The sequence below is a fragment of the Glossina fuscipes genome, unplaced genomic scaffold, assembly GCF_014805625.2.
Source record: "Glossina fuscipes isolate IAEA_lab_2018 unplaced genomic scaffold, Yale_Gfus_2 114, whole genome shotgun sequence".
NCBI classification, from domain to species: Eukaryota; Metazoa; Arthropoda; class Insecta; order Diptera; family Glossinidae; genus Glossina; species Glossina fuscipes.
The window spans coordinates 4,747,634-4,771,259 of record NW_023998457.1 but is presented as its reverse complement, the minus strand read 5'-3'; the positions used below and the strand labels follow the sequence as shown (position 1 = coordinate 4,771,259).

At 35.1% G+C, this 23,626-nt stretch overlaps 1 protein-coding gene across 1 annotated transcript; it reads right to left on the bottom strand.

Annotated features, from left to right (window-relative positions):
• Window positions 1-7,300: 7,300 nt before the first annotated feature.
• Window positions 7,301-10,894, bottom strand: LOC119639986 (SWI/SNF complex subunit SMARCC2-like). Its single transcript, XM_038037744.1, has 5 exons — window positions 10,748-10,894; window positions 10,555-10,674; window positions 9,578-10,490; window positions 8,215-9,519; window positions 7,301-8,152 (listed from the first exon to the last, which is right to left on the bottom strand). The coding sequence occupies exons 1-5, from the start codon at window positions 10,862-10,864 to the stop codon at window positions 7,533-7,535; spliced, it is 3,075 nt and encodes a 1,024-aa protein (XP_037893672.1). The 5' UTR covers window positions 10,865-10,894; the 3' UTR covers window positions 7,301-7,532.
• Between the last annotated feature and the right edge of the window lie 12,732 nt (window positions 10,895-23,626).

Below are 23,626 nucleotides of genomic sequence, written 5' to 3'. Positions count from 1 at the left end.
AGATTCAACACAACTACACACCTTTTTTTGCCACCTTTTTCGTCTTTTGCCTGCGTGATAGACTTAACTAGTGATCTTTAAATCCTTAACTTGGATTGGATCTTTGACATCCATCAGCCTACATCAGTGTATGAGAACTCTCTATGTGCAAAACTACTTAAATAATTGCTATTTACTTTAGATCACTATCTGCTTCAGATAGTAAGTTAACTTACTTCCCACTGAAGGCATGGTTTGTTATGGAACAATTGTTTATCCATGATAGCTAATAAAGCTTTAACAGATATTTGCTCTTAGTTTTCTGAATTTACTAAAACATGCAATGGCAGGACTTACAGCTGAAGGGATGGCTTAATTACTATTTAGAGATTGACACATGATTGTGAAATTCAAAACTTATTCCATTATTCCAATCGTTGTTTTCATTGTTGTTGGTAGAAGGTAGGTCTAAAAAGTATTAAGGCCAATGGAAGAGACCGTGCTAGCTATTCACAAATATCAGCATAAGGGCAATTGAAGGAATGAAAAAAGCATGAATCCTAAAGACTGAATAATGTTTAGATTATTTAATAATTTCGGACATACGTTCGATTTAGGTAATCTTTATTTCTCCAATTATGCTGTAGACACCCAGTTCGACGTGATAAAAACTTTGATTCCCGTCTTTTTACATCTTTTTGCTTTCTTGATAGACTTAACTAGCGACCTTTAGTTTCGTAGCTTTTCGAGGGCTTCCTCTGGAAAACAAAGATGTGAGTTTCTTTGTAGAATTCGAAGAATTTCAGTCGATTTTAACACATCACCGACTGAGAAAGAAGGATTGTTCTCACTCGATGCATATTTGCATCGCATAGATATTCTGCTTTCCTTCAAAGATCTTCCGAGATGCATAAGCTCTTCCGTTTACCCGTGGTCAGAAATCAGTGAGTTAAAGATTTGGGTGAAATTGTATCCATATCTATAATCGCACGGACTTGAGAACCAGTTTGTCGTACTATCCTATCTTTACTCGGTTTACTCCAATTTTTGTTTTGTGGTTTACTTATGATTTGCTACAATTTGGTGCACGTTAACACTAATGAAAGTCTGAACAGTCGTTCCAGACGTCCAAGAATTTAGTGAAGACGTTCACATATGTTGCATACCCAGAAAATTCTCAAACACTTTCGATTCTTACTTCGACTACGGCGGAAGTATTGGGTGAAGTAGACGGCCCAGCGAGGGAAGAATTGAAGACAGAGTCATAACATACATAAATAATTTCACGTCCAGGAAAATGCTAAATATTTATTAGTTTAGCAGACTCGGCCGAGGTTATCTGAGCGATGATAAGTGAAACTTAAGATATTTGATCATATTATCCTGTTAGGCAAATACGGAAAGGACTGATTTTGATAGGGAGTAATTATTTTATTTGCAACTATTGTTACTCAAGCACACATCCTCCATTATCATCTATTTTAAACATGAATTTCTTAATGGGAATCTGCGATTGATTACCTCTTCCCCACTTATTTGCTCTTAAGAATGAAAACAAACATTTTACTGATTCAAGTCAATTTATTGCTCGCAAAGTCAAACTGGATCCAAGAACCAGTTGCAAATGTATCATCATTTTGAAGTCGTGCTCGTCCGCTCGCAAAGTCAAATCCAGCTATCCCGTCGCCGCCTCATATAAATGAAGATTCGCTACATGCTAAAGGTAAGTTTGCATTTATCGTTACTTATTATTACTTATTATTATGTATAATTTATTCATTTCTTTTTATTTTATTTTAGATTCAAAAGCAAGCATACACCTCCACTCGTCGTTTCAGCATAATAGGATACTTCCGTAGGCCAATTGTAAGTTTGTGATCATCTTTGCATATATAAAATTTATTAATCACAATATTTTTTCTTTTGCAGAAATCAGCACACCGGCATACCAATAATTTTTATTTCTTTATATATATGTATGTATTAGCGGGGCTTTTTATTTATTACGTATTATCACATATTATTTTGTATTCCTATGTATTATTATTATTATTATTATTATTATTATTGTAAATAATATTGTAATTATGTATATGTATATTAAGCTCTTTGAATTCTTCGCTATGAATTTGCGCACGTTCACCATCATATTTCCACTCGCAAGTAATGGCCAGGCCATCGAAACGTTATTTAGTTATGTTAAAGTTCTATTTTATTTGTATTTTGAGTTAAATCCCTTCGAGACTTCGTTTAACAGAATACTGTTAACGGCTTTACAGAGCTTTGCAAAAAAAAAAAAAAAATGGGTTGTGTCTTTGCTAGTTACATTTATATATAACTTCACACCCTTCCTTTTCACTATATAAAGATTCAGTGTTCTTAGGAACGTTTATATGAGAGTGGGTCCAAAATTGGTCCCACTTCAACCAAGTTGGTTATACCTATTTAGAATATCCAAATACTATTGCAGAGCGAGTTTTATCGAGAAAATTTTAAAAATTGCAAATGGTTTCTTTATAACGAGTCTTCAAAATAGGCCGTTATAAGGAATGAGGTCGAAAAGATGCTTCGATTCGAACCATTTTCAGCGTTCGTACTTGAGTCAATAGACAACACTGTATCAAATTTCATCAAAATACAATCAAAAATTTGCGACCTGTAGAAGACGGACAGACAAGCTTAAATCATTTTCTGACTTGATAGGTACAATAAAAGTGGAGTCTTTGATAAGTTGTCCTGGTTATTGTACACATCCGCTTAAACTTAATATATATCCTTGCGCCACGCCTGATATACTAAGCTTGTGTCGCCGGTTGTAGCACCCAGAGAATCTTCAGAACTAGCTTTTATTATATCGATTATTCAGAATTACTTTCTGAATCGTTCTAAACGTCTGTCCATGTATTCTTGTGTTCAAGCAAGGGGTTGCAATTTTCGAAGCACATTGATGAAAGTTGAAAATTGTTTTGCGCTAAGGGCAAAAGCTATTCTAAATAATTCGGATCGAATCATTTTTTCGACCACTCCCAATTTTTCCAATATTGGTTTCCCGTTCGCCAGAAATGGGATCAGAAGAGTATGATAGTCATTAAAATCGGATGAAACCACGCCAAACACTGCCAAGAAGCATTAATTGATTTGAATCTTTCATTGTTCAAAAAAACGATTGAACGACATGCGTCCCGTCGTTTGTTTACCAAAATCGGCTTACATCGCGGTGAAAGCGCTCGACTGGTAATTACTAGTCAGCAAAACGAACTAATTCTGATTACCACTCGAAGAGCAACAATTTTCCTTTTGACATTGTAACTGTCAATTGTCAGGCAGATGGGAAAAATGTAAAGCTAGCGATGGGCTATACTTCGAATAAGGCTTCACATAAGAAGCATTCGGTTTTATTGTACATACTTGGTAGATTTTGGACGCAATGTTTTATGCCGCTTTAAAACATCTAAAAGTAGGCAATGCTATTTTTTACGTACATTTTCTCCTCTCATTCATCAATTCTTGTTCTCTTGTTATTTATATACAAACAAATGTATTTAGAATTTTATATTCTTTTAAGCCAACTAAAAGCAAGCAACGGGCTTTAATTACATTAACTTGATTTTTCGTTTATATCGTTCTTTAATTTTCATTGCTCTTGTTAACAACTTTTTCATTTTGTTTAGAATTTTATGAGCTGCCTTTTACGTCTCTTTAGGGCAGTAAGTACCAGCAGGCAATCATTTTTTATTAAGATTTCTGTCAGTGTTCTACCTTTGCTTAGTTATTTTTGTTTTGTTTCTATAACGATTCATGATCATCATTATAAGCGGCTCAATAGGTTTATAATTTAAAAGTCGCAATTCATTACATTCATCTCCCGATTTACGCGAAAAATAGGTTCCTTACGATACCGCGCTAATCGCTATGACCAGTTCTCCTCTGGAAATTTTTATAAAACGAGAAACAATGAAAGCTCAGGCTATGATGTATTCAAGAAGTACCTCGCAGTAGATGAAATTTAATACGAATTTATGATTGGGATCGAGGAAGTAAATTTCTGAGATTTGTTCCAAGCACCCATGACAATGGAAGATAATATATGATGTTTTAATAGACAGTTAGGGGTTAATCAAAAATTTGGAAATTAAGTTAAATAAAAAAAAGTAAAGTGAATTCGTCTGTTGTTTGTCAGGTGTCCGTCCATTTCATGTCTGTTCGTCGTTTATTGGGTGTCCTGAGCAATATGTCCGCTCGGCATTAAGTATGTACGTCCGTTCATTAAGTCCTATTGTCTGTCTTCCCATTGTGCTCCTGCCTTTCGCTTTTCCCACTTCAGGTTGCTCTCCCTTAGCAAGGTCATTATAATGATCGAATTAAATGGTTTGAGAACGAGTCGTGTAAATAAGAGAACAGCTTTATGGATACAAGTGAAAGCATTGTCATGGCTCATGGCCCACTATTAAATGCCTGCTTCATTTTCCTTAATACAGTTATTCAACGACGATTTTTCGCAACAAGGCGTTATATGGGAAGTGGTCGAAAAGGTGTATCAATCCGAATCATTTGAACAAAAATATCTTAAAAATTGCGGTCTACAAGTTAAGCACACGAACTTATGACGGACAGACGTGCTTAGATCGATACAGAAATTGGTTGTGAATCAATCGATACAAGAAAAAGAGGCTCAATTCCTCCTTGGTATTGTAAACATCCCTTTAAACTGAACATATCCCTACACGGTACAATTTGTGTAGGATATAAAAATAAAAGCTTATCTTTACCTTAGAAGAATTCGTAACAATTACTGAATAGTTTCAATCACCTCCTCCTCTTCGGATAATAAATCTGTATATGGCCTATTTTGAGATCTCTACGGAAATGGAAATATAAGGTTAGCAAAAAGATTTAACATCTAAAGCATTATGAAGAAAATTTAAATAAATTGGTTGCAAAGAATTTCAACCACATGTATCCATTCTGAGAATCCCATCCCATCTTAGGTTTCTAACGAAATATATATAACAAAAAATTTAATTATAAATACTTCCATGATAAAAGTTCGCGCATAAAATCCAATAACAAGTTTGGATCACATAAGTGCACGTTTTTGTCTCGAGCCGTGTAAGGCTATTCTCATGATGATTATTATGGCAACGACGTCTAGTCTTTGACACTTAAAGAGACAAGACTTGTCAGAAACTATAAATGGATCAAGTCACTTCAAAATCCGATTCGCTGTGATATAAAGGTTTTCATAAAAACAATCCCTTCATATATACATTATATCAACAAAATAAATGAAGAATTTTATCCTAACAAAGGGGATGTGTAGGGTTTTAAACGTCGTCTTTGACCGAACATATATTCTTTATTGTATTTATTTTATTCAAACAAAAGATACAAGTCGTCCATACAATTTATATACACCAACACAATAGTTTATGTATATATATGTAGCTAGTTTTATAGACGTTACAATAGATAGCGATAGCAAAACTAACGTAGGTATATAATGATCTTAAATTTTAGCATACGTACAATAATTCATGCATGTGGATAAATGTGGGCACCATCTGAAACAGCTCTGCAGTGAATAATGCAATAGATCAAGAAGTACGTAGCCAGTCCCCGACAGTATTTATTCGAGCCCTAACTCACCCTTGTATATTATAACAGCACTTTACGGCAATGATTGCTCAAATAGTCTACAAGTTTAAGACGAGTTCATAGAGTAGACGTTTCGAGCAGCGAGTCGCTTTCACCACAAACAAATAGATTATAGAATGAAATCATGATTTTTTGCTTGAATTTCGCATAAGGGCTTTCTAATATACATATATATCAGGATTCTTTCAAAAGAAAAGATAAATTTATTATACATACCGTCATTACGAGATATGGAACTAGTAAAATGAAATAAAAAATGAAATAAGAAAATCAATTTCTTTTAAAAAAGTGTTAATTGAAACAAACCTTCACGTAGTTATCCACGTATATGTGTATTGACGCTCTTATGAATACAAACAAAAAAAAAAAAAAAAATTACACCTTTGAACTACAACCGCTTAAGGGATTTATTTGATATTAATTTTATTTGGTTTTATTATTGAACGCTTTTCGTTGCGATTTTCCTCATGTCTGCTTTCTATACTTATTTATAAATCAATTCATATCTACCCTGACGTAGATATGTAGAAAGATGTGAAAAATAATAGGCAGTGTATGCCTTAAGGGGAATCTCGTATACCCCATCGTTTAGCGAAAATTAGAAAAAATCAAGTAAGAACAAGGGCAAGGTCGACGATTAAATGCTCTACACCGCATTGTCTTCTCTTGTTCTCTTTTATTTGAACTTACTATTACGGGCCAATTTCCATCACCACATATTAAAACTTAGGCTTTTCTGCTCTACAAGGGAGCAATTTTGGCAGGATTGGATTTAAAAATAAGCCGAGATGGTCGAAATTTTGTATAGTTCATTTTTTATGTTAAATTGTTATTATGAAGTAATTTTCGTCATGGACCTTTGAAAATTATACCACTTTTCGTTACATGAGAGGGGGTTCAAACACTGTCCCAGCCAAAAGTTTCCAAAGGTCCAAACTTTTCAGGCCAATTTAAAATGCCGAAATACTACTACTTAGCCACTATTGACGTCATATGGGGTCGAAAGAGTGGACCGATCCGAACCATTTTCAATAACGGTCGTTCTTAGGTCAAAACACGTCACTATACCAAATTTCAGGAAAATATTTTTAAAATTATGGCTTGCAATTTGAACAAAATATTAGACGGACGTACGGACAGACGGATTTAAATCAATTCAGATTGTGGTTCTGAATCACTAGATATAATAAAATGCGGATCTATCTTAAGCCCTTCTGCGTGTTACATACGTCCGCACTAACATAATATATCCCGTACCACAAGTGGTGTAGGGTATAAAAGCGTTATTTGCAGTTAATTGCAAGTGCAGATCGATTATAAGGTTAAGATCGATATAAGGTTAATTTTACATTTTCCCGCTTAATTTACATAACTCGATGAGTTACAAATACGGGTCAGAGAACTAGATCTAATTGATGTGGAATTTCTAATTTACTAATGCTTGTGGAATTTCTTTGCTATTATGTTAAGTGTTTTTCTCCGTATTCAAAGAATAACATAAGGATAAGTATTTCTGAGTAATGCAAACCGAATGGTACATTTATTATTATCCAATTCTTGGATCGTAAAAGAAAAAAAAGAAAGTTTACTAAGAGGAATAAGGAAAAGAAGAAACTATACACTCATTCACACACATATATATATATTTACATATCTATGCATAGGCAAACAAGTTATAAAGATATTATATAAAAAATTTCCCCGCCACCGCCATAACTGGCACAAGTACCACGAGGCGCTCATTAATACAAACGATTGTTTTTCTTGGTCGTTGCCGTTGTTGTTACTGCGGGACTAGCATCTAGAGAAAGATGTTCACTTCGCATTAAGAATTTCGAGCGTAAAGTAATGAAATTACTTAACCATAGACATTGTTGTTTGCCTGGATAGTCGAGTACCTACGACTGTAGTTGCAGCGGCTGTGAAGCGGTCGTAGCACTTGGTCCACTAACGTGGGGAGATGCTTGAGAAGCACTAAGAGCGCTTGGCATATTGCTGCCAGAACATATCTGTGATCCGGCGTTTGGTTGGCCATCAACAATGGAATGATTGCCAGTTGGTAAAGTACTTGCACACGTGGATCCAGCTGCTGCTGGTGATGTTCCTTGCCATTGCTGTTCTTGTAAACGGTGATGGGCTTGCTGTTTCGCCCTAAATTCAGCTGCCTTTAATTGTTCTAAGTGGAACTGTTGACGTTCAGTAATCAATTGCTGTCGTTGATATTCTAAGCCCTCTCGTTCACGTTCCATTGTAGTTTCAAGTTCTTCAAAGTGTCGCAATTTTATCTCCAATTTCTTCATTTGAGTCTCTACCAATAACGCAACTAAAGATTTGATCTTACGTTCCTCTAATGCCGCCAAATGTTTTGCCTTCACTGCTGCTGAAGCCAACGCAGCAGCTGCAGCTGTTTGCACGTTCACCTCATTAAATATTTGTTTAGACTCACTTTCTTTTAAAGTCTCACCATCAATTCCACCCTCCCCTCTTACATCAATAGATGTCGTTCCACCCGACATGTCTGTGTTATAAATATAAATGAATGGTTAACAATAAACCAAGTATATCGAGAGTTTTACGAACCTTCCTTCTTTATTATATCCTTCATATCTTCATCAGCAGAAACTGTGCCTACGGTAGCAGCGTTATTAACATCATCATCATCTTTGTCGGTTCCAGTGCCAGCAATACCGGTATTAGCCAAGCCGTAAGTAGGATTAAATTTTCCAGCTGTCGAGGCCTTTTCAATATTTTTCATATGATTATCCATTATGGTGGCTGGTACTTCGTCTTTAATGGCCGCGAATTCTTCCATCGCAGCTTTAGCGGCGGCCGCCGCTACTCTTGGGTCAACCACTGAGGCCAAAAATGCAACCGTAGACATTATTGGATTGCCAGTCTTACTAAAAGGGATCGGTTGGCAACCTAAAGGACCTAGAAAACCGCCATCATCTTCCAAATAAGGATCTTCAATGGGTAAACGCAAAAAATGCAATATGCATTCATCTTGAGTGCGAGTGCCAACATGTTCGCAGACTTTATTCCAGTCATCTTTATGCAATTCCAATCCTTCTAATAGTAGAAGAGTTTCTTGATCGGTCCATTCACGTGACACATTTGCTGCCGTACGATTTTTGATTGCAGCCGGTTTTTTTACATATTGATCCAGTTTTAAGCCAAACTGGCTTGAAGTATTTGTCCCATTTTCAAGAGGTTCCATTTTTACAGTTACCGGAGCTTTATCTAAAGAATCCTCTTTTCCTTCTTTTATAGCTGTAATTATAGGCTTTTTGTCGAGATCGAGCAAAGTTTTAGCAGCTGATGGCTGTTGAGTCTTTTGCGGATTCAGTGATTGCAAACCAGATGGAGTATCCGATAGAATATGAAAATGCGAGGTGGGCGGTGGCCCCATGGGTGTGGGACGTAATTCGGCATCAATCTGATAGTTAATTAATCCCCATTGTTCAAGGAAAGCATGAACACGCATTATAGCACACACATCGCCAGCGAGGTTTCGACGGCAGGCTGTGCTGGTTAAATATTCAGTAGGATTGAGTCGATAAGTATCAATCATGAAATTGCGATAAGCCATGTAAATCTCTGGTGTTTTGGATTTATTTTTCGAATTAAAGAATTCGGACATAGCTCGTTTCTCAATTGTGTGTATTGAATTGTAATCAAACCAGGCCGAGTATGACGGGACAATTATGTGATGTGTTTGCTCAGTAACATTATCTTCCACGTCTTCTTTAGCAGATGAAGAGAACTCTTGCGTATTGCTATTATCGCTCGTCTTACCAGTTTGTGAATTTTCACCATCACAAGTAGACAAAGCTTGCGCAGCACTACCTCCAGTCATTTCATCATCCAAATCGGTAATTGTACCCCCTTCAATAGTTGAAGAAGTCTTATATTAAGAAAATCTTTGTACTATTAGGTGTCTTACCTTTAATTGGCATCATGTCATTATCACCTCTAGATTTATTACCAAGTGCAGGACTAGCAGTAGATTGCAAGGATGATGTTTTAATAACTTCTTGCAAATTTGTTTCTGAAGATGGATCGTCTATATCACGCGTTAAATCCTCATCGTCATCATCATTACGAGATTTTTTATGTATTACGGCTGGAGAACGCTTACGTTTGCCAGGTTTTGATGGCCCAGGTGAAGGCGAACGTCTGCGCTTTTGTTTCGTTCCCCCTGCACTACTCGACTTTTTCTTATCATCACTTCCAAATGACATTACATAATCTACGGATAAACGTTGCTTATGCATTTTCTTTTTACCCGCTTCGTCTACTTCATAATCCTCTTCAGCCATCCATTCGTTGTATTGTTCCAAGTCTAAAATCCATGAAGCCGATACTCGCCAGCGTTCAATTGGCGACTCGGGATTTTCGGGTATATTATCAGGCAAATCGAAATTATTTGGCGTCCAAGTGTCATACGATTCCGGCAAGCAGTACCAATGCAGCATAACATGGTTTCCACGTTTGAAAATGGGACGAGCGTATTCATCGTGGTGCGGATCGACCACGGGATAAATAATATGCGTAGCATCTTCTTCATTTGAAACTATCTCCACGCGACGGGTAGCTAAGATTTCTCGCAAACGTGTGCTCAATTGCTTGTCCAGATCGACTTCAGGTCTTATATAGATATACGGAATTCGATAAAGATCTGCTTCAACCAATTCCTGCTCAATATCACTCAGCAATTGAATGTTTGGATCTTTAATGGGATTCTTGCCGACTGTAAAATCAAATTTCTTCCCCTTTTGTTTGTCACGAAAGCGAAACATAGCGGCAAATATATAACATAGACCTCCATTCGGTTTGAAATCCATAAAGCAACGCATCTGAGAAAAAATTATCAATGCTACAATTGTATACTTCTAAGATAAACAAGCAATACAAACTTACCGGTATGCGTGTCGCTGGCGGCTTTGTGGAATTTTTGCCCAATTTAGCTTCCACATACTGGAGAAATTGAATCAACAATTGTGCTAAACTCTCCTTAGTTATGGGTTCACTAGCTAATTGCTAGAAATTAAAACATTTTTAAAGAATCATGCCTCTCTTCCCTTAAACAACATTTTCTATTTCGTTTACTCACCTTTTTGCAATTTTTCTGCAGCCATAAACGTATTGTTTCAAAGCCTTGCAATGATTCGGGAGAATTAAAAAATTCTACGTTTGGACCACCATCCTCTTTCGGACCTAAGGTATTCATTTTACTACAACTTATTAGTGATAAGTTCTTGCAAAAATTTCCGTAAATCTGTTTAAAGAAAAACAAGACTTTTGTTTGCAACACAATACACTGCGGAGTGGTGAGTATACGTTCATTATACTATGAATATTATTGCCAGATTGTTTAAGTTTTTCAAAGTATTTTGAAGAATAGCGAAGATATTATTATTATTATTATTATTATAAACTTAGTCAGAGAATAAATTCTAAGACTAAAGTCTTAAAGCACTAGCATCTAAGGCTTTCGGCTTTATTAAAAACTCTACCGCACTTGAGATTTGAATTCACGACCATTGAGTTGGTAGTCGAGACTCTTGCCTACTCGGCCACTCAGGCGGATAGCGAAGATATAAAATGACAATGTTTAGCTTTAATATAAATTGAAATAAATAACCTTTTTATTTTGTTTTGTTGAGGTCATCTGCGATAATCTAATGGGGAATGTTTAAAAGAAGTCTATTAAAATTCTAAAAGGAAGAAATCTTCGTGTTTTGAAATTTTTGTTAATGGGACTGAAATCAATATTACATTAATTATGCATGGCGTTAATTATACTTCTTTTTCTATTTTCAAGTTTGTATCGATTAGAAAAATGGATAATTCTTCAATATGAAAACTACTAACAACTTAAAAAATAAAAACTTTAAATAGGCTGGAGTTTAATTATATACTGCTTAACTAACTTTTATTTTCTTTAGCAGCGAAAGTTGATATTTTGCATTACGTATGACTTTCATGATTGCCGTAGTTTCTTTCATTCATTTTAAACGAATAAAACAGACACAATAGGCAAACGGAAGTTTACTTGTTGTTTACTTATAAGCAGCACTAGATAAATAACAATAAACAAAAACAAGTAAGAACATTATAACCGGACAAGACTGACCTTTAAATGCCCTACAACACATTGTCTAACTTATTATTATTATTATTATTTTAATTTTAGACTAATGAATTGAATTCTTAGACTAAAAAAAAGACATTGAGCACTAGCAACACAGGCTATCGGCTCTGTCTAACTTAATTTTTATTGTTATTGTAGAACACAAAAACTATATTTTATTTCTATATAAAGGCATATTTTTGAAGTGAGTTTTTATGGGGAAATAGAACTAAAACGCAAACTAGTATATTACAAGCTTAATTCTTACATAGGGCAGGATCCAACAATTCATTTTTGTATGAAATTTCTATCATGGGCCAATTTGTTCTTATCTTTGTTCACCATTTGTTACAATTTACACTTTTCTACTGTACAAAGGATCAGTTTTCGTGAAAATTCTTATTAGGGTAGGAATAAAAATATAAGCCGAGGTAGTAAAAATTTGGCAGAGTTACTTTTCGTATGTTAAATTACTATTATGGTATAATTTTCACCATGAAGCATCGAAAATTATACCTCCTTGTCTTATGCCAGAGAAGATTATACCAAAGAAGGTACAAAAATTGGCCTAAATTTATTACAGCGATCGAGTCAGGATCGTAATATGAATTGCTCTAAGACTGTCCGTCCATCTGATATCTGACCACGTATCATTTCACCCAAGCTACAGGTCGAAAGTTTGAGATATTTTAATGAAATTTGGTACAGTCAAGTGTTTTGACCCAAAGACAAACGCTATTGAAAATACTCAGCGTTTTTGTCTACTCTCAATAGCAGTTTTCAAATTTTCTTGGCAAAAGCGAAAAGGTAGTAGCATTTCGGCATTCTAAATTGGTATGAAAATTTTGAATCGGCTGAGACAATTCTTGAGCCCCCTCTCATATAACGAAACCTCAAGTTCGTACGACAAAAGAGCATGATTTTCAATGCTTCATGATGAAAATTATATCGTAATAGTAATTTAACATGAGAAAACTCAGTGTACCAAATTTGAAGCCTTTCGGGCTATTTTTTGGACCCTCCATATAGGTTTTCCCGAAAGCGTATTTTTTCTAGTGCAGAAAATCCTAAGTTTTAATATGTGGTGATGAACGTTGACCCATAATGTTGTAGTAATTTCATATAAAAAAATAAGAACTGTGGCAGGCAATGTTGTGTAGGCTTGCCCGATTATAATGTCCTTACTTGTTTAAGATTTCCATGATAGGTACGAAAAGTCCCGATGCAACCAAGTGTTTTTCAAAGATCTTACTGAAATCAGTCTAAATAAATATCGTCAGTATGACAACTCCGTTGGAACACCTTAGGAATGCCGCAACATAATTTCAGCAAGCTATTTGCGGTTTATTTTCAAAGTAATGCTATTAAGCAAGGCGTCCTGGCAGTCCTCTAAGAGCAAATTTTTACTCAATTTCTTAATAATTAATCAAAGTCATCTGTTAAGGACGAAAAAAAAGATCTTAACATATCTTCTTCTTTACGATGGAAAATGTCAATAGCATAAGTTTGAACTAGGCCTAGGTTAACCATATTAACTTGTAGCCGCATCTGGCAAATAAGGTTTAACACCATGGATTGTAGAGGCAGGCAGGTATTTTTATTTTTAACTTCTATACGCTATTCTTAGTTTCAACTAACAAGGCAGCAATGAACTTTGAATTTTTTTTAATTTAGTCTAATATTGAGGTTCAGGCTCTAGTGTGTTGAAATTCTTTTCATTTGTTTTATTTTATATAGTACGAACACAAAGTATAACAAGCCTTCGATAAAACGCTTTGTAATTTAATTTATCTTAACTCTATGTTTCTCTGAACGCGATTTCTACAAAATTGTTTACTTGAGTTGCATTAATTCTGAGATCCTCATAATGTTGTTTACACATAATCCGTAATGAATTAATTCAATTATAGGATATTTGACTGTACTTAAAAGTATGGCTTTGCTTTCACTAACAAAATACTTTGGAATGTATACAATAACAACTTATAATCCTAATAGCAAGTAAATCGGTCTTATGTCTTGCAATGTTCTACGCAAGGTAGCAGAGACTGATAAAAAAACCGCCCTTTCTGTATAGTTTAATTAAATTCAATTTACCAGTGGGCAGATGGTTTTTATTAAACTGAATTTTATTTAATTGCAATTAATAATTCAATCATGCTCATATATATATCACCTGTTGTTGGAACATTTATTGTTGGAAGATTTGAAGCAGGCCTGCATTTTGGCATACACCTGCATAGACTCAAGTGAGGCAAGATATTTAAGTATAAAAGCGGTTTGGACAAAGCAACGAATACTTGGCAACGCCCTTCTAAGCTAATTATTATCAACCCCCTAGCACTTTTCATGTTTGCGGAATTCAGTTCTCTCTTGTATTTACTTTGCAGCACGTGTAGGTACTTGGTAATAGGTACGTCATCGCGGGGAACTAACTTGCTTAATTAGAAAAGCGAATTTATCAATCATTTTCTATTGCTATAATATTCCTTTTTTATGTTCAGTCAAAGTTTGCAACCCACACGCACACACACACACACACACACACAATTATACTTAACATATCGGCTTTCGCTGTTACGGCCGCTTTTTTTGTTGTTGCTGCGTTTTGTATACGGTTCTTACCAATAATTACGACTGTTTATTATCTGGGTACATAAGTTACAAATTTATTGGCTTGGTCCATCTCAACTAAACATTCCAAAAATACAATTTTTTTTTGATAAGAAATGCGTTTTTACTCAACATCAAAAAAAAAAACAAAATGCATTTCGCCGTTTTGTTTTAATTTCTCTAAGTTGATTCGATCCGAAAACACTTTATGCGTAGAATTATTCATGGTCTCCAATATATATATTGGAATATATTCATTTAGCAAAATGTTTGTAATGCCCCAAAGGAAAGTGCATAAACCTCACGAGAGTGCACATAATCTTGATCAGCTTCAAATTTTAAAGCCTGCTCGCGTATCTGCCTGTGTAATTCCTTTGACCGCAAAAACGAGGTTTTGGATTTAGAACTTGGTAGAACTTTGATAAGGACTGAAACTTAATGCTTTGAAATGTAATTACTTTTAGGTACTTTTTCGTCGATCATTGTTCGGGATCGCGGTGATTCCACTGTCTGGCCCAAGGCGAAGAATTTCGGAGGCAACAGATTTTGCGCAGGTTACGTTCGGAAACCTCAGTTGAGGTTATTCTTGTTTCGAAATCCTTGTAACTATGAGGCATAAATATCAGAAAGATCAAAAATGATTTCTTTACTAAGAAACTATTTAAGGAGGATTTTGACGTACTCCAGCTTCGTTTGGATGTAGCCTTCATGCAGGAGTTTAGTATTGCTTGTTTGTTTTTGTTTCTTTTTTTTGCAGAGACTATAATCTGGTTTATAGATTTTTTGGAGAGGTTGTATTACTATATATACTATATTTAATAATATATATATATATATAATATTTGTATTACAGCATTCCTCACGTGTTTTTTATACCATATGAGTGATTTAGTATTTGATTAAGAGAATTAATCAAAAGTAATTGTGCTAAAAACTAACTGAATAGATATTTTGGTAAGAGCTTCGACAAAAATTACCAGCGAATAATAAGACCTTCGTCTTCATTGTGGTGATGAAGAATTTCAATTTGTTGAACAACATCTTTACGTCATTATTGAAGATTCCAAGAAGGTAAGAATTTCAAACATCTTTCTAAACATAGTCAGTAAAAATTTATCTTTAAGAGAATACTTTATAGGAGACTAATCAATTTGTTTGCCTTGCATTACCCTTGAAGAAACTTTGCTTTGAATGAATCTGCAATATGGTGGACACAGCGATCTGGTGGATTAATTTTTTTTATAGGTACCAAATAAAAGAACTTGGAGAAAAGAATGCGGAAAACATACCCATCACCCAATATGATATGATAAGGTAATAATAACAGGTAAACCTTTAAGAAAAAAAATTGCCATTTAGGGCGATTGCTTTGAATTCAGGTTCATCGTATAGCTGAGAAACAAAAGCTCCCTAGAAGCAATATAGTAATAAAATTCTTAGAAAAATTTACCGGTTCACTGATGGTTTTTACAATCGGCTGAAAGATCACTCAAAAACAAAAGAAATCCATAAAAAAATACATGTTGAAAGTTGAAATGCTTGTTTGGATTATTGTAACCCTATATTGTGGAGATTTCGCATGGATCTCCCAGAGAGTGCTCGGTACAGACACCTTGTGAATCTTCTACAGAAAGGTTATACAGAAGACTTTCATATGAATCTTCCACAGTGCTCGGCACAGATACACAGGGAACCTGCTGCAGAGGCATTATACAGAATATTAAAAGAAAACTTAACGATTTTATTATGGTCTCTGTGGCCGATTTGCTAGCTAATATACTAAATTGGCGCACTTTTATTCTCTGGTCAAGGAACTAAAGCCCGCTAAAGATTCCTTGAAAGGTACTTTGAAGTTAACAGCTTTAGCTAGGCATTGACGTTTTATGTGTTCTCACGACGACCCGCTACGTGACACCACCAAACGAAGAGTAAAAGATGTCCAATGCCCTTCTCGGTAGTTCTCTGACCTAAGTAACTTCACAAGCAAATAAGAGAAAACCAGACCATAACTTGGTTTACTTTTAAGTATGGATATGAAAATTATATAAGTTTTTTGATGTAAACCACTCGTGATACATCTCCACGTGTACGAAAAATTGCCTTTAAAAAGTAAAGTGAAGTCTCACGTCCATAAATGAATTCAACAGATTGTATACCGAAATGATCCCAAAAATTGAAGAAATTTCAAACCGCCCTTGTCACCTGACAGTCAGGCGTTCAAAACATAATAACGATTAAGATCTTGTTATTATAAGCTAATTGAAAGGGAAAGAGCGTCGGGACATAAAAAATTATTGTAAAAATATTAAAATAAAGTTTTCATTTTGATTTCTTTATTTCTATAGTAGTGCGCCTGCCCAGTCTTAGAGTTTATGTTCAACTTTCATTGTTCATTCTCCCAATGAATACAACCGTACCCGCTTTGCAATCGCTGCGTATTTACGCGCGAAATAAATTTAAAAAGAAGGAAGGAATCGGAATTTTTCATAACGACGTGTGCATCCAAGTATTAGATAAAAACTATTTATTAAATAATTTTTGGTACATCGTAAGAAAAGAAGAAAAAAACAAACTGGAATAAATTTGTGATAATCGCCAAGATCAATGGATAATCATGTATGAAAAATCGAGTTATCGCTTTTATAGTTAGTTATTTGCTAAAAACGAAACTCACCTAACTTTGAGCTACGTGCTTACCTTCCAGAATTATCGTAATCGACTTTTTAAGCAATGTCGAAAGCAAAAGCTACTTATTTATGTCAAGGAGAGGTAAGAGCTTGTTAGGAAAATGGAGTGCGGACCCATTATTTTATTAGGTCAGCGCCAGAAAAGACTGCCAATCAGGCATCAGTTTAATTCGCATATTGGCCCGACAAAAAATATCCTTAGTTATCCGTAAATCACATGAGGAGTGAATGATTAAGTTGATCATGGTATGAATTGTGCGTAGTGAAGCTAAATGCTTTAATATATAATGACTTTCATAGGCTTTGTAGTCGATGTTCCTAGTTTCCTGGGGTCTTTTCACCATCTGTCAAATACAAAATTTTCAAAACGGCAAGGTGCACTAAAATCTTATTCTCTTCGGGGAAGATGGGTAGGCTATAATGCGGCGCGATAGAATTTGGAAAATTGAATTTTGGAGAAAATCTTTACAACACTGCGGACAAAATTCCATCTTCCAAACCAAGTCATTTGAATGATCGTGCCGCGATTCCTGCAGACCTGAGGACAATCGCCAAAAAACATTCAATTCTCTTCTGGCAACGACGATGGGATAACTCATCTTATGGTCGTCATTTATACTCTTTAATTGCACGAATAAATAAAATCCCTTGGTTTATCATTTGCGCTCTCAGACTTAACATTATTTGTCTTATTAACAGGCTGATGTTTATTCACACGATATGTAATGACCATCTATTCAAAATTGACATAGTAAACAAGCCTTTATGCAAATGTGGAGTTTTACAATCTCCTGATTATGTCATATTCGTCTGTCCGAATGATACCACTTCTATTCCTCACTCCACACTTCGCAATTTATGTATATGTGGTCTTCATTACCACAGCATTCGTGACATTTTTAGTTTTCGCAATATAACGACTTACGTCTCAATCTTTTCTTTTTTCAAATCATACCATCAAGATATTACAGTTTACAGTCTATTTATGAACCCACTCTCTTTTAAACTTTTTTTGCTCTCACACCCATCAATTCCTTCAGACAATTTTTTATACTCATATACCACATTACTCCTTAGACTGCCCAGTCAACTCAAAAAGAAACACTATAAAGCCGCCATACATGCTACTTGTCTTACTATTGATAATATTACATGCTTTGATCTTTGCCTTATCTTTATATGGATTACTTAGGCATTGAATCTTACAGCCAAATTTTCCTCGGTGGAGCTGAATTTGTTTACGAGTTGAATTACATGGAATTGTATGGAGAATGCAAAGTAAGTGAGGAGACCTTACTTCACGAACAATTTTTGAAATATTTTCTACGCATTACTTGTAACAAAACATAAATGAGAATTTCATTCGCGAAATGATCCAACATATTGTAGAGATTCTACTTCAACTGACTTCAACGGATCACGAGATGTATCCTCTTAATTTCTATAATCTTAAAAGAAAAAGATTTTTTTCGTTATAAGAAAGCGAAGCCTGATGAAGAAGGAAAGTCCGTCTTGCAGGAACACTACTTCTGTCTACTGAGGAACACTTCTCGAAGGGGAAAATATGGCAAAACAAGGCTTCGGAATTTGGTGTGGAACACAGGCAGTAGTTCTAAGCGGCAGATTTCAGGTGGTGCAGTTGCTACAAATGCGTCTTGATGATAGGAGGTGTAATAGGCACTGTAGTATAAAAAAAAAAAGTATTTATTTGTCGCAGAAAAAACAAAAAGAAAATTTTAGTTTTCTTGAGGGATAGAGAAAGAAAATTTGGCAGCTGAGGTATTGTGTTTTTCGAACGAACAGCTATGCGCTCACTTGAAGTGATTATAAACTCAGTTTTGATTTGTCAGTTTTTGGAGATTCTGAAATTTGGTTGTTCGTTACATTTTTAAAGAGAACTATCATTGGTAAATTTTTTCAAAAGAAAAAAAAAGGAAAAATAACAGAATCTTCTTGCTAAAAAACTATGTTACGAATCTACATAACGAATTTCGACCCTAACAATAAACAAGTTATAATTCAAAAGCAGAAAATGCAAAAAACACAAATTACATTTTTTTTTATCCATTCCATCCGACGAGCCAGGCCGGAAAACGTACGATAAGTTCATGATGTAAATAAAAATACTTACAACCTTGCAAAGCTTAAATATCACATACGTTACAGAGACAAACTGAAAATGAGAGCGATTCGTTGGGAGAAGAGAACGATAAGTTTCGATGTAAGCTGCGAGTTTAGATTGTGGAATAGTGTGCAATGAGTTTGAAAGTCGAAGCAACATTAGAAGAACTTCTGGTATAAGATGCATTCAAAAAACTCAGATTTACTTTGACAGAGACAAAAATAATACTGAAATCGGAATCGTATGAAATGAGAATTAAGACACTATAAGCAGCTCACACTAACTTGTAAATAGAGTGGGCTTGGAATTAATTCACTAAATGGCAATATATTGAATGAAAATCAAAAGTTGAGATTAAATGAGTAAGAAAATGATTTTCGGTCATGACCGAATCTTTTATACCAATCACCATGATCCCAAAAAAAGGAAAAGAACTAAATTCTCATATCCTATGCTATTGAGCGAGCGTACGAAGAATTTCCTATGTTTCTGCTAAATTTGAAATCGATAGCTTTTTTTTGCGGCCAGGGGTGCGCTTGGAAGACGGACAGAGGGACATGTTTATATCGATTCAGAATTTGATGCTAATCAAGAATATATGTACTTTGTGGGTACTTTGAAGATTTCATCTGGGCGCTGCAAACGTTGCGACAAAAGGAATATACCCCTCCACGGTGATGGCCATTAAATCGTATATACGTCGAAGATTTGCAGTTTATCAGAGTAGCATCGAAACATTGAACATTAATTGGTTTTCGCTTGTTTTTTCGCATAAGCGAGTAGGTGGTGTAAAAACATCCTTATAAAGAAGAACACTAACGCATTCTCCACAAAATGTAAAATCAACCCGTATAAGATTCTTATGAAAGCATTCGAATAATATTTTAAGTGAAGATTTTGGAATGGAATAAATGAATTATGGAATAATTGATCAAACTTATCTAAAGCATAATCAGATGATCAGGTTGTTGAATGGGCGAGTAGGACATATTCCAAGATGTCATTACCAACTGCAAGAGATTGCCATCAGTGACACCAAGGCTAGGGCCATAGAAATATTTTGGAGTAACAAGTAACAAGTAAGGCAGTGCCTTTATGATAACCTTTTAATTAAGAATAAGATTTTGATATATAAATTTTTTAATGAATTTCAGCCGAGCCGATGTAAGACAGAAGTTTGAAAACACTTCTTGTTATTTATGTCTGATAAATTTTAACCACAGCATGGTATTCCTATTCTCTGAGCTACATCTGTATTCATACAAATCTAAAACACGAGTTTATGAGTGATATAAAAGATTCGAGTTGGGCAGAGAAATGGTAATTGATTTACGTCGTTCAGTCACACTTTCAACGCATGGGGTGAGTAGAAATAAATAGTAAACAATAAAGTCTGAAAATTTGTCAGAGAGGTCTTTGAGAAATGGACATATATCCCATCGCGCGGGAATAAATTATTTTTATTCATTATCCGCTTACAACTTAATTTCATTTGCTGAGTGAAGCTGTTTACAAGGAGACACATAAGCCGATCAGTAGAGTTGACAGTGAAATTTAGTCCCCATCTGAAGTACCCTAGTAGAAGCCTACTGCAAGTGTTCTTTCAAACTTTTAAACCGATTGTAATTAAATGTCCGCAAATTCTCTTAAGGGTTTGTGTGGTGATGTAATAAAACAATATTTTCTTTTTAAATCAAGGCTATCGAAACTCTTCTGGATTCATAAGACATACGTCAAAGACATAATCCATCATAGTTTATGTGCAGTGCTATGTATTAAACGATAAACAGACGAACAAAGATTAATTCGATACTATCAGATATCGATCCATTTCGTTGTGCTGGTTAGTCCAAAGCGAATAAATTGTGATTCCCCTGATTTGATCAAAAATTAACGAGAACTTTTGAGCTACAGTCGTTGTACTTTGTATAAGTGAATCGATTCCTCTTCTTTCTGTTTCCGAAGACCGTAATCTCTTTTTATTACTGTTAGTTTTTGTATTAGAAATGAGGGAGAACATGGGGGACAAAGTTCGTACTAACTTTTCGCAATACGAAGAGTATAAGCAAATCTGTGCGCGATACTCTCACTAGGTCCTGTATACTGTAGGCATGCTTTCGTTCGCATTTGTCCTCTTGATTTCTTCTTTCATTTGTTTTAAAAGAAATTGGAACCATGTGTGCCTTACGTACTTGTTAGATACTTGTGGATATATTAAGTTAGTGCGGATATATGTAAGGCGCAGAAGGACTTCAGATAGACCCCTTTTTATCACACCGATCGATTCAAAATTATTATCTGAATTGATCTAAACCTGCCTATCCGTCTGTCTGTCAGATGTTTGTCCATGCACAGTTTTGTTCAAATTACGGGTTACAATTTTTGAGATACTTTGATGAGTTTGGCGGTGACCTGTGTTGACACACGGACAAGCGCTATTGGAAATGGTTCGGATGGGTACACTTTTTCAACCACTCTCCATATAACGCCCCATTCTCAAAAGTCGTTATACGGAAAAGATTTGCAATTTTCAAAATTTCTTCGCAAAAGTGAGTTACTAGTACCTCTCCCTTCGAAATTCGTATGAAAACTTTGTACAGAGAGGGGCAATTTTTAAAGCTCCTCTCATATAACGAAAATTGAAATTCATACGCTAAGGAGGTATACTTTTCAATGCTTCATGATGAAAATTATACCATAATATTAATTTAACATAAGAAAATTAACTGTACCAAATTTGGAGCATCTCGACCAATTTTTTGGATTTGACCCTAATAAAGATTTTCACGAGAATCGATCCTTTATAGAGCAGAAAAGTCTAAGTTTTAGTATGTGGTGATTAAAGTTGACCTATAAAAGTAATTTTATACAAAAAAGGTTTCTACAAAATTTTGACCATTTTGACCATGGATTCACCCGTACGTAAGGATTAAACTTGTACCACATTAAGTTGCCCTTCCACATAACTACGCTCTTGAGAAATACGCCTTTATATAGGAATAAGATATAATTTTTGTGCTTTATAATAAAGATAAGAAACAATATGGGTAGGGTAGGGTATTTAACGGTCAACCTTGCCCGACTAAAACGTTCTTGTTGTGCGTTCCCTTGATTACTTCTTTCATTTGATTTTAAAAAAGTTGCATTTATCAAATTGTACTTATTATATTAGAAATGAAGAGAATTGTATGTCCTTTGGATCGGTTTACATATCCTCCGTCTCAAATGTATAAGGATTCGATGTGCAAACGTCTTACTCAGCGATTTCCTTTTCGAAGCTTAATTAAGTATTCGTTTTAGATCGATATCTACTACAAATTGAAAACTCCCTTCCTTACTAAGCGTGGTTTGCTACGGAACAATTATCTATAATTTCTCGGGGATAACTTGCAGTTTCGATGTTTGCTTCACTCAAGCAATCCTGTATCGCTATCAAATACTCTCATTAAGGAAGAATGTTGGTCTCTCTTTCTGAAATCCATGATACCAATAAAACTCTAGTCGATACTTGCTCTTACTTCTCTCAAGTATTAATTGGATCTTCCATATCCACCAGCCCACATTAGTGTATAAGAGCTCTCTATGTAAAAGGGTTTTACTCAGCGATTTCTTCTCAAATATACCCTCCCCCTGGAATGTAAAGAAGTTAGTTCTTCTGTAGAATTCGACGAGTTTAAGTCGATTTTAACACATCATCGACTAAGCAAGAAGGTTTGTTCTCACTCGCTGCACATTTGCATCGCTAGTTTGTTCGTACTGATCTTTTGTATTCCTTCAAAAATCTTTCGGAATGCATAGTCCATTCCGTTTACCTGTAGGTAGAAATAAGTTAGTTAAAGATTGGTGTGAAATCGTATTCATATCTACAATCGCACGGGCTTGAAAACCAATTTGTTGTATTCTCCTATGTTCACTTGCTTTCTACAATTTTTGTTTTGCAGTTTACTTATGATTTGCTACAATTTTGTGGGCGTTAACACTAAATAGTCGTTCTAGACGTCATAGAATTTAGTAAAATTTAAATATACTCAGAAAATTCAGAAACACCCCTATTTCTTATATCGACCAGGGCGGAAGTATTACGTGGTATAGTCTCATTAGACAGTAATTCGCCATTTGCCCATAGGGGACAGATTGACTTTAGCCGCACAAAGCAATTTTTCAAAATTTCTGTAAACATAACTAATTTCATATCCACGAAGATGTCAAGTAATTATTAGATGAGAAGACTCGGCCGAGGTAATCGGAGCGATAATGAGTGCAACCTAAGATATATCATCGTGTTCTGCCGTTAACTAAACACAGAAAGGAGACCACTTTGATGGGAAGTAATTATTTAATTTTTAGCTATTGTGTTACTCAAGCACACATGTTCCGTTGTCATCTATTTTAAACAAAAATTTCTTAAACGATCTTTAATGGGAATCTGCATATCTG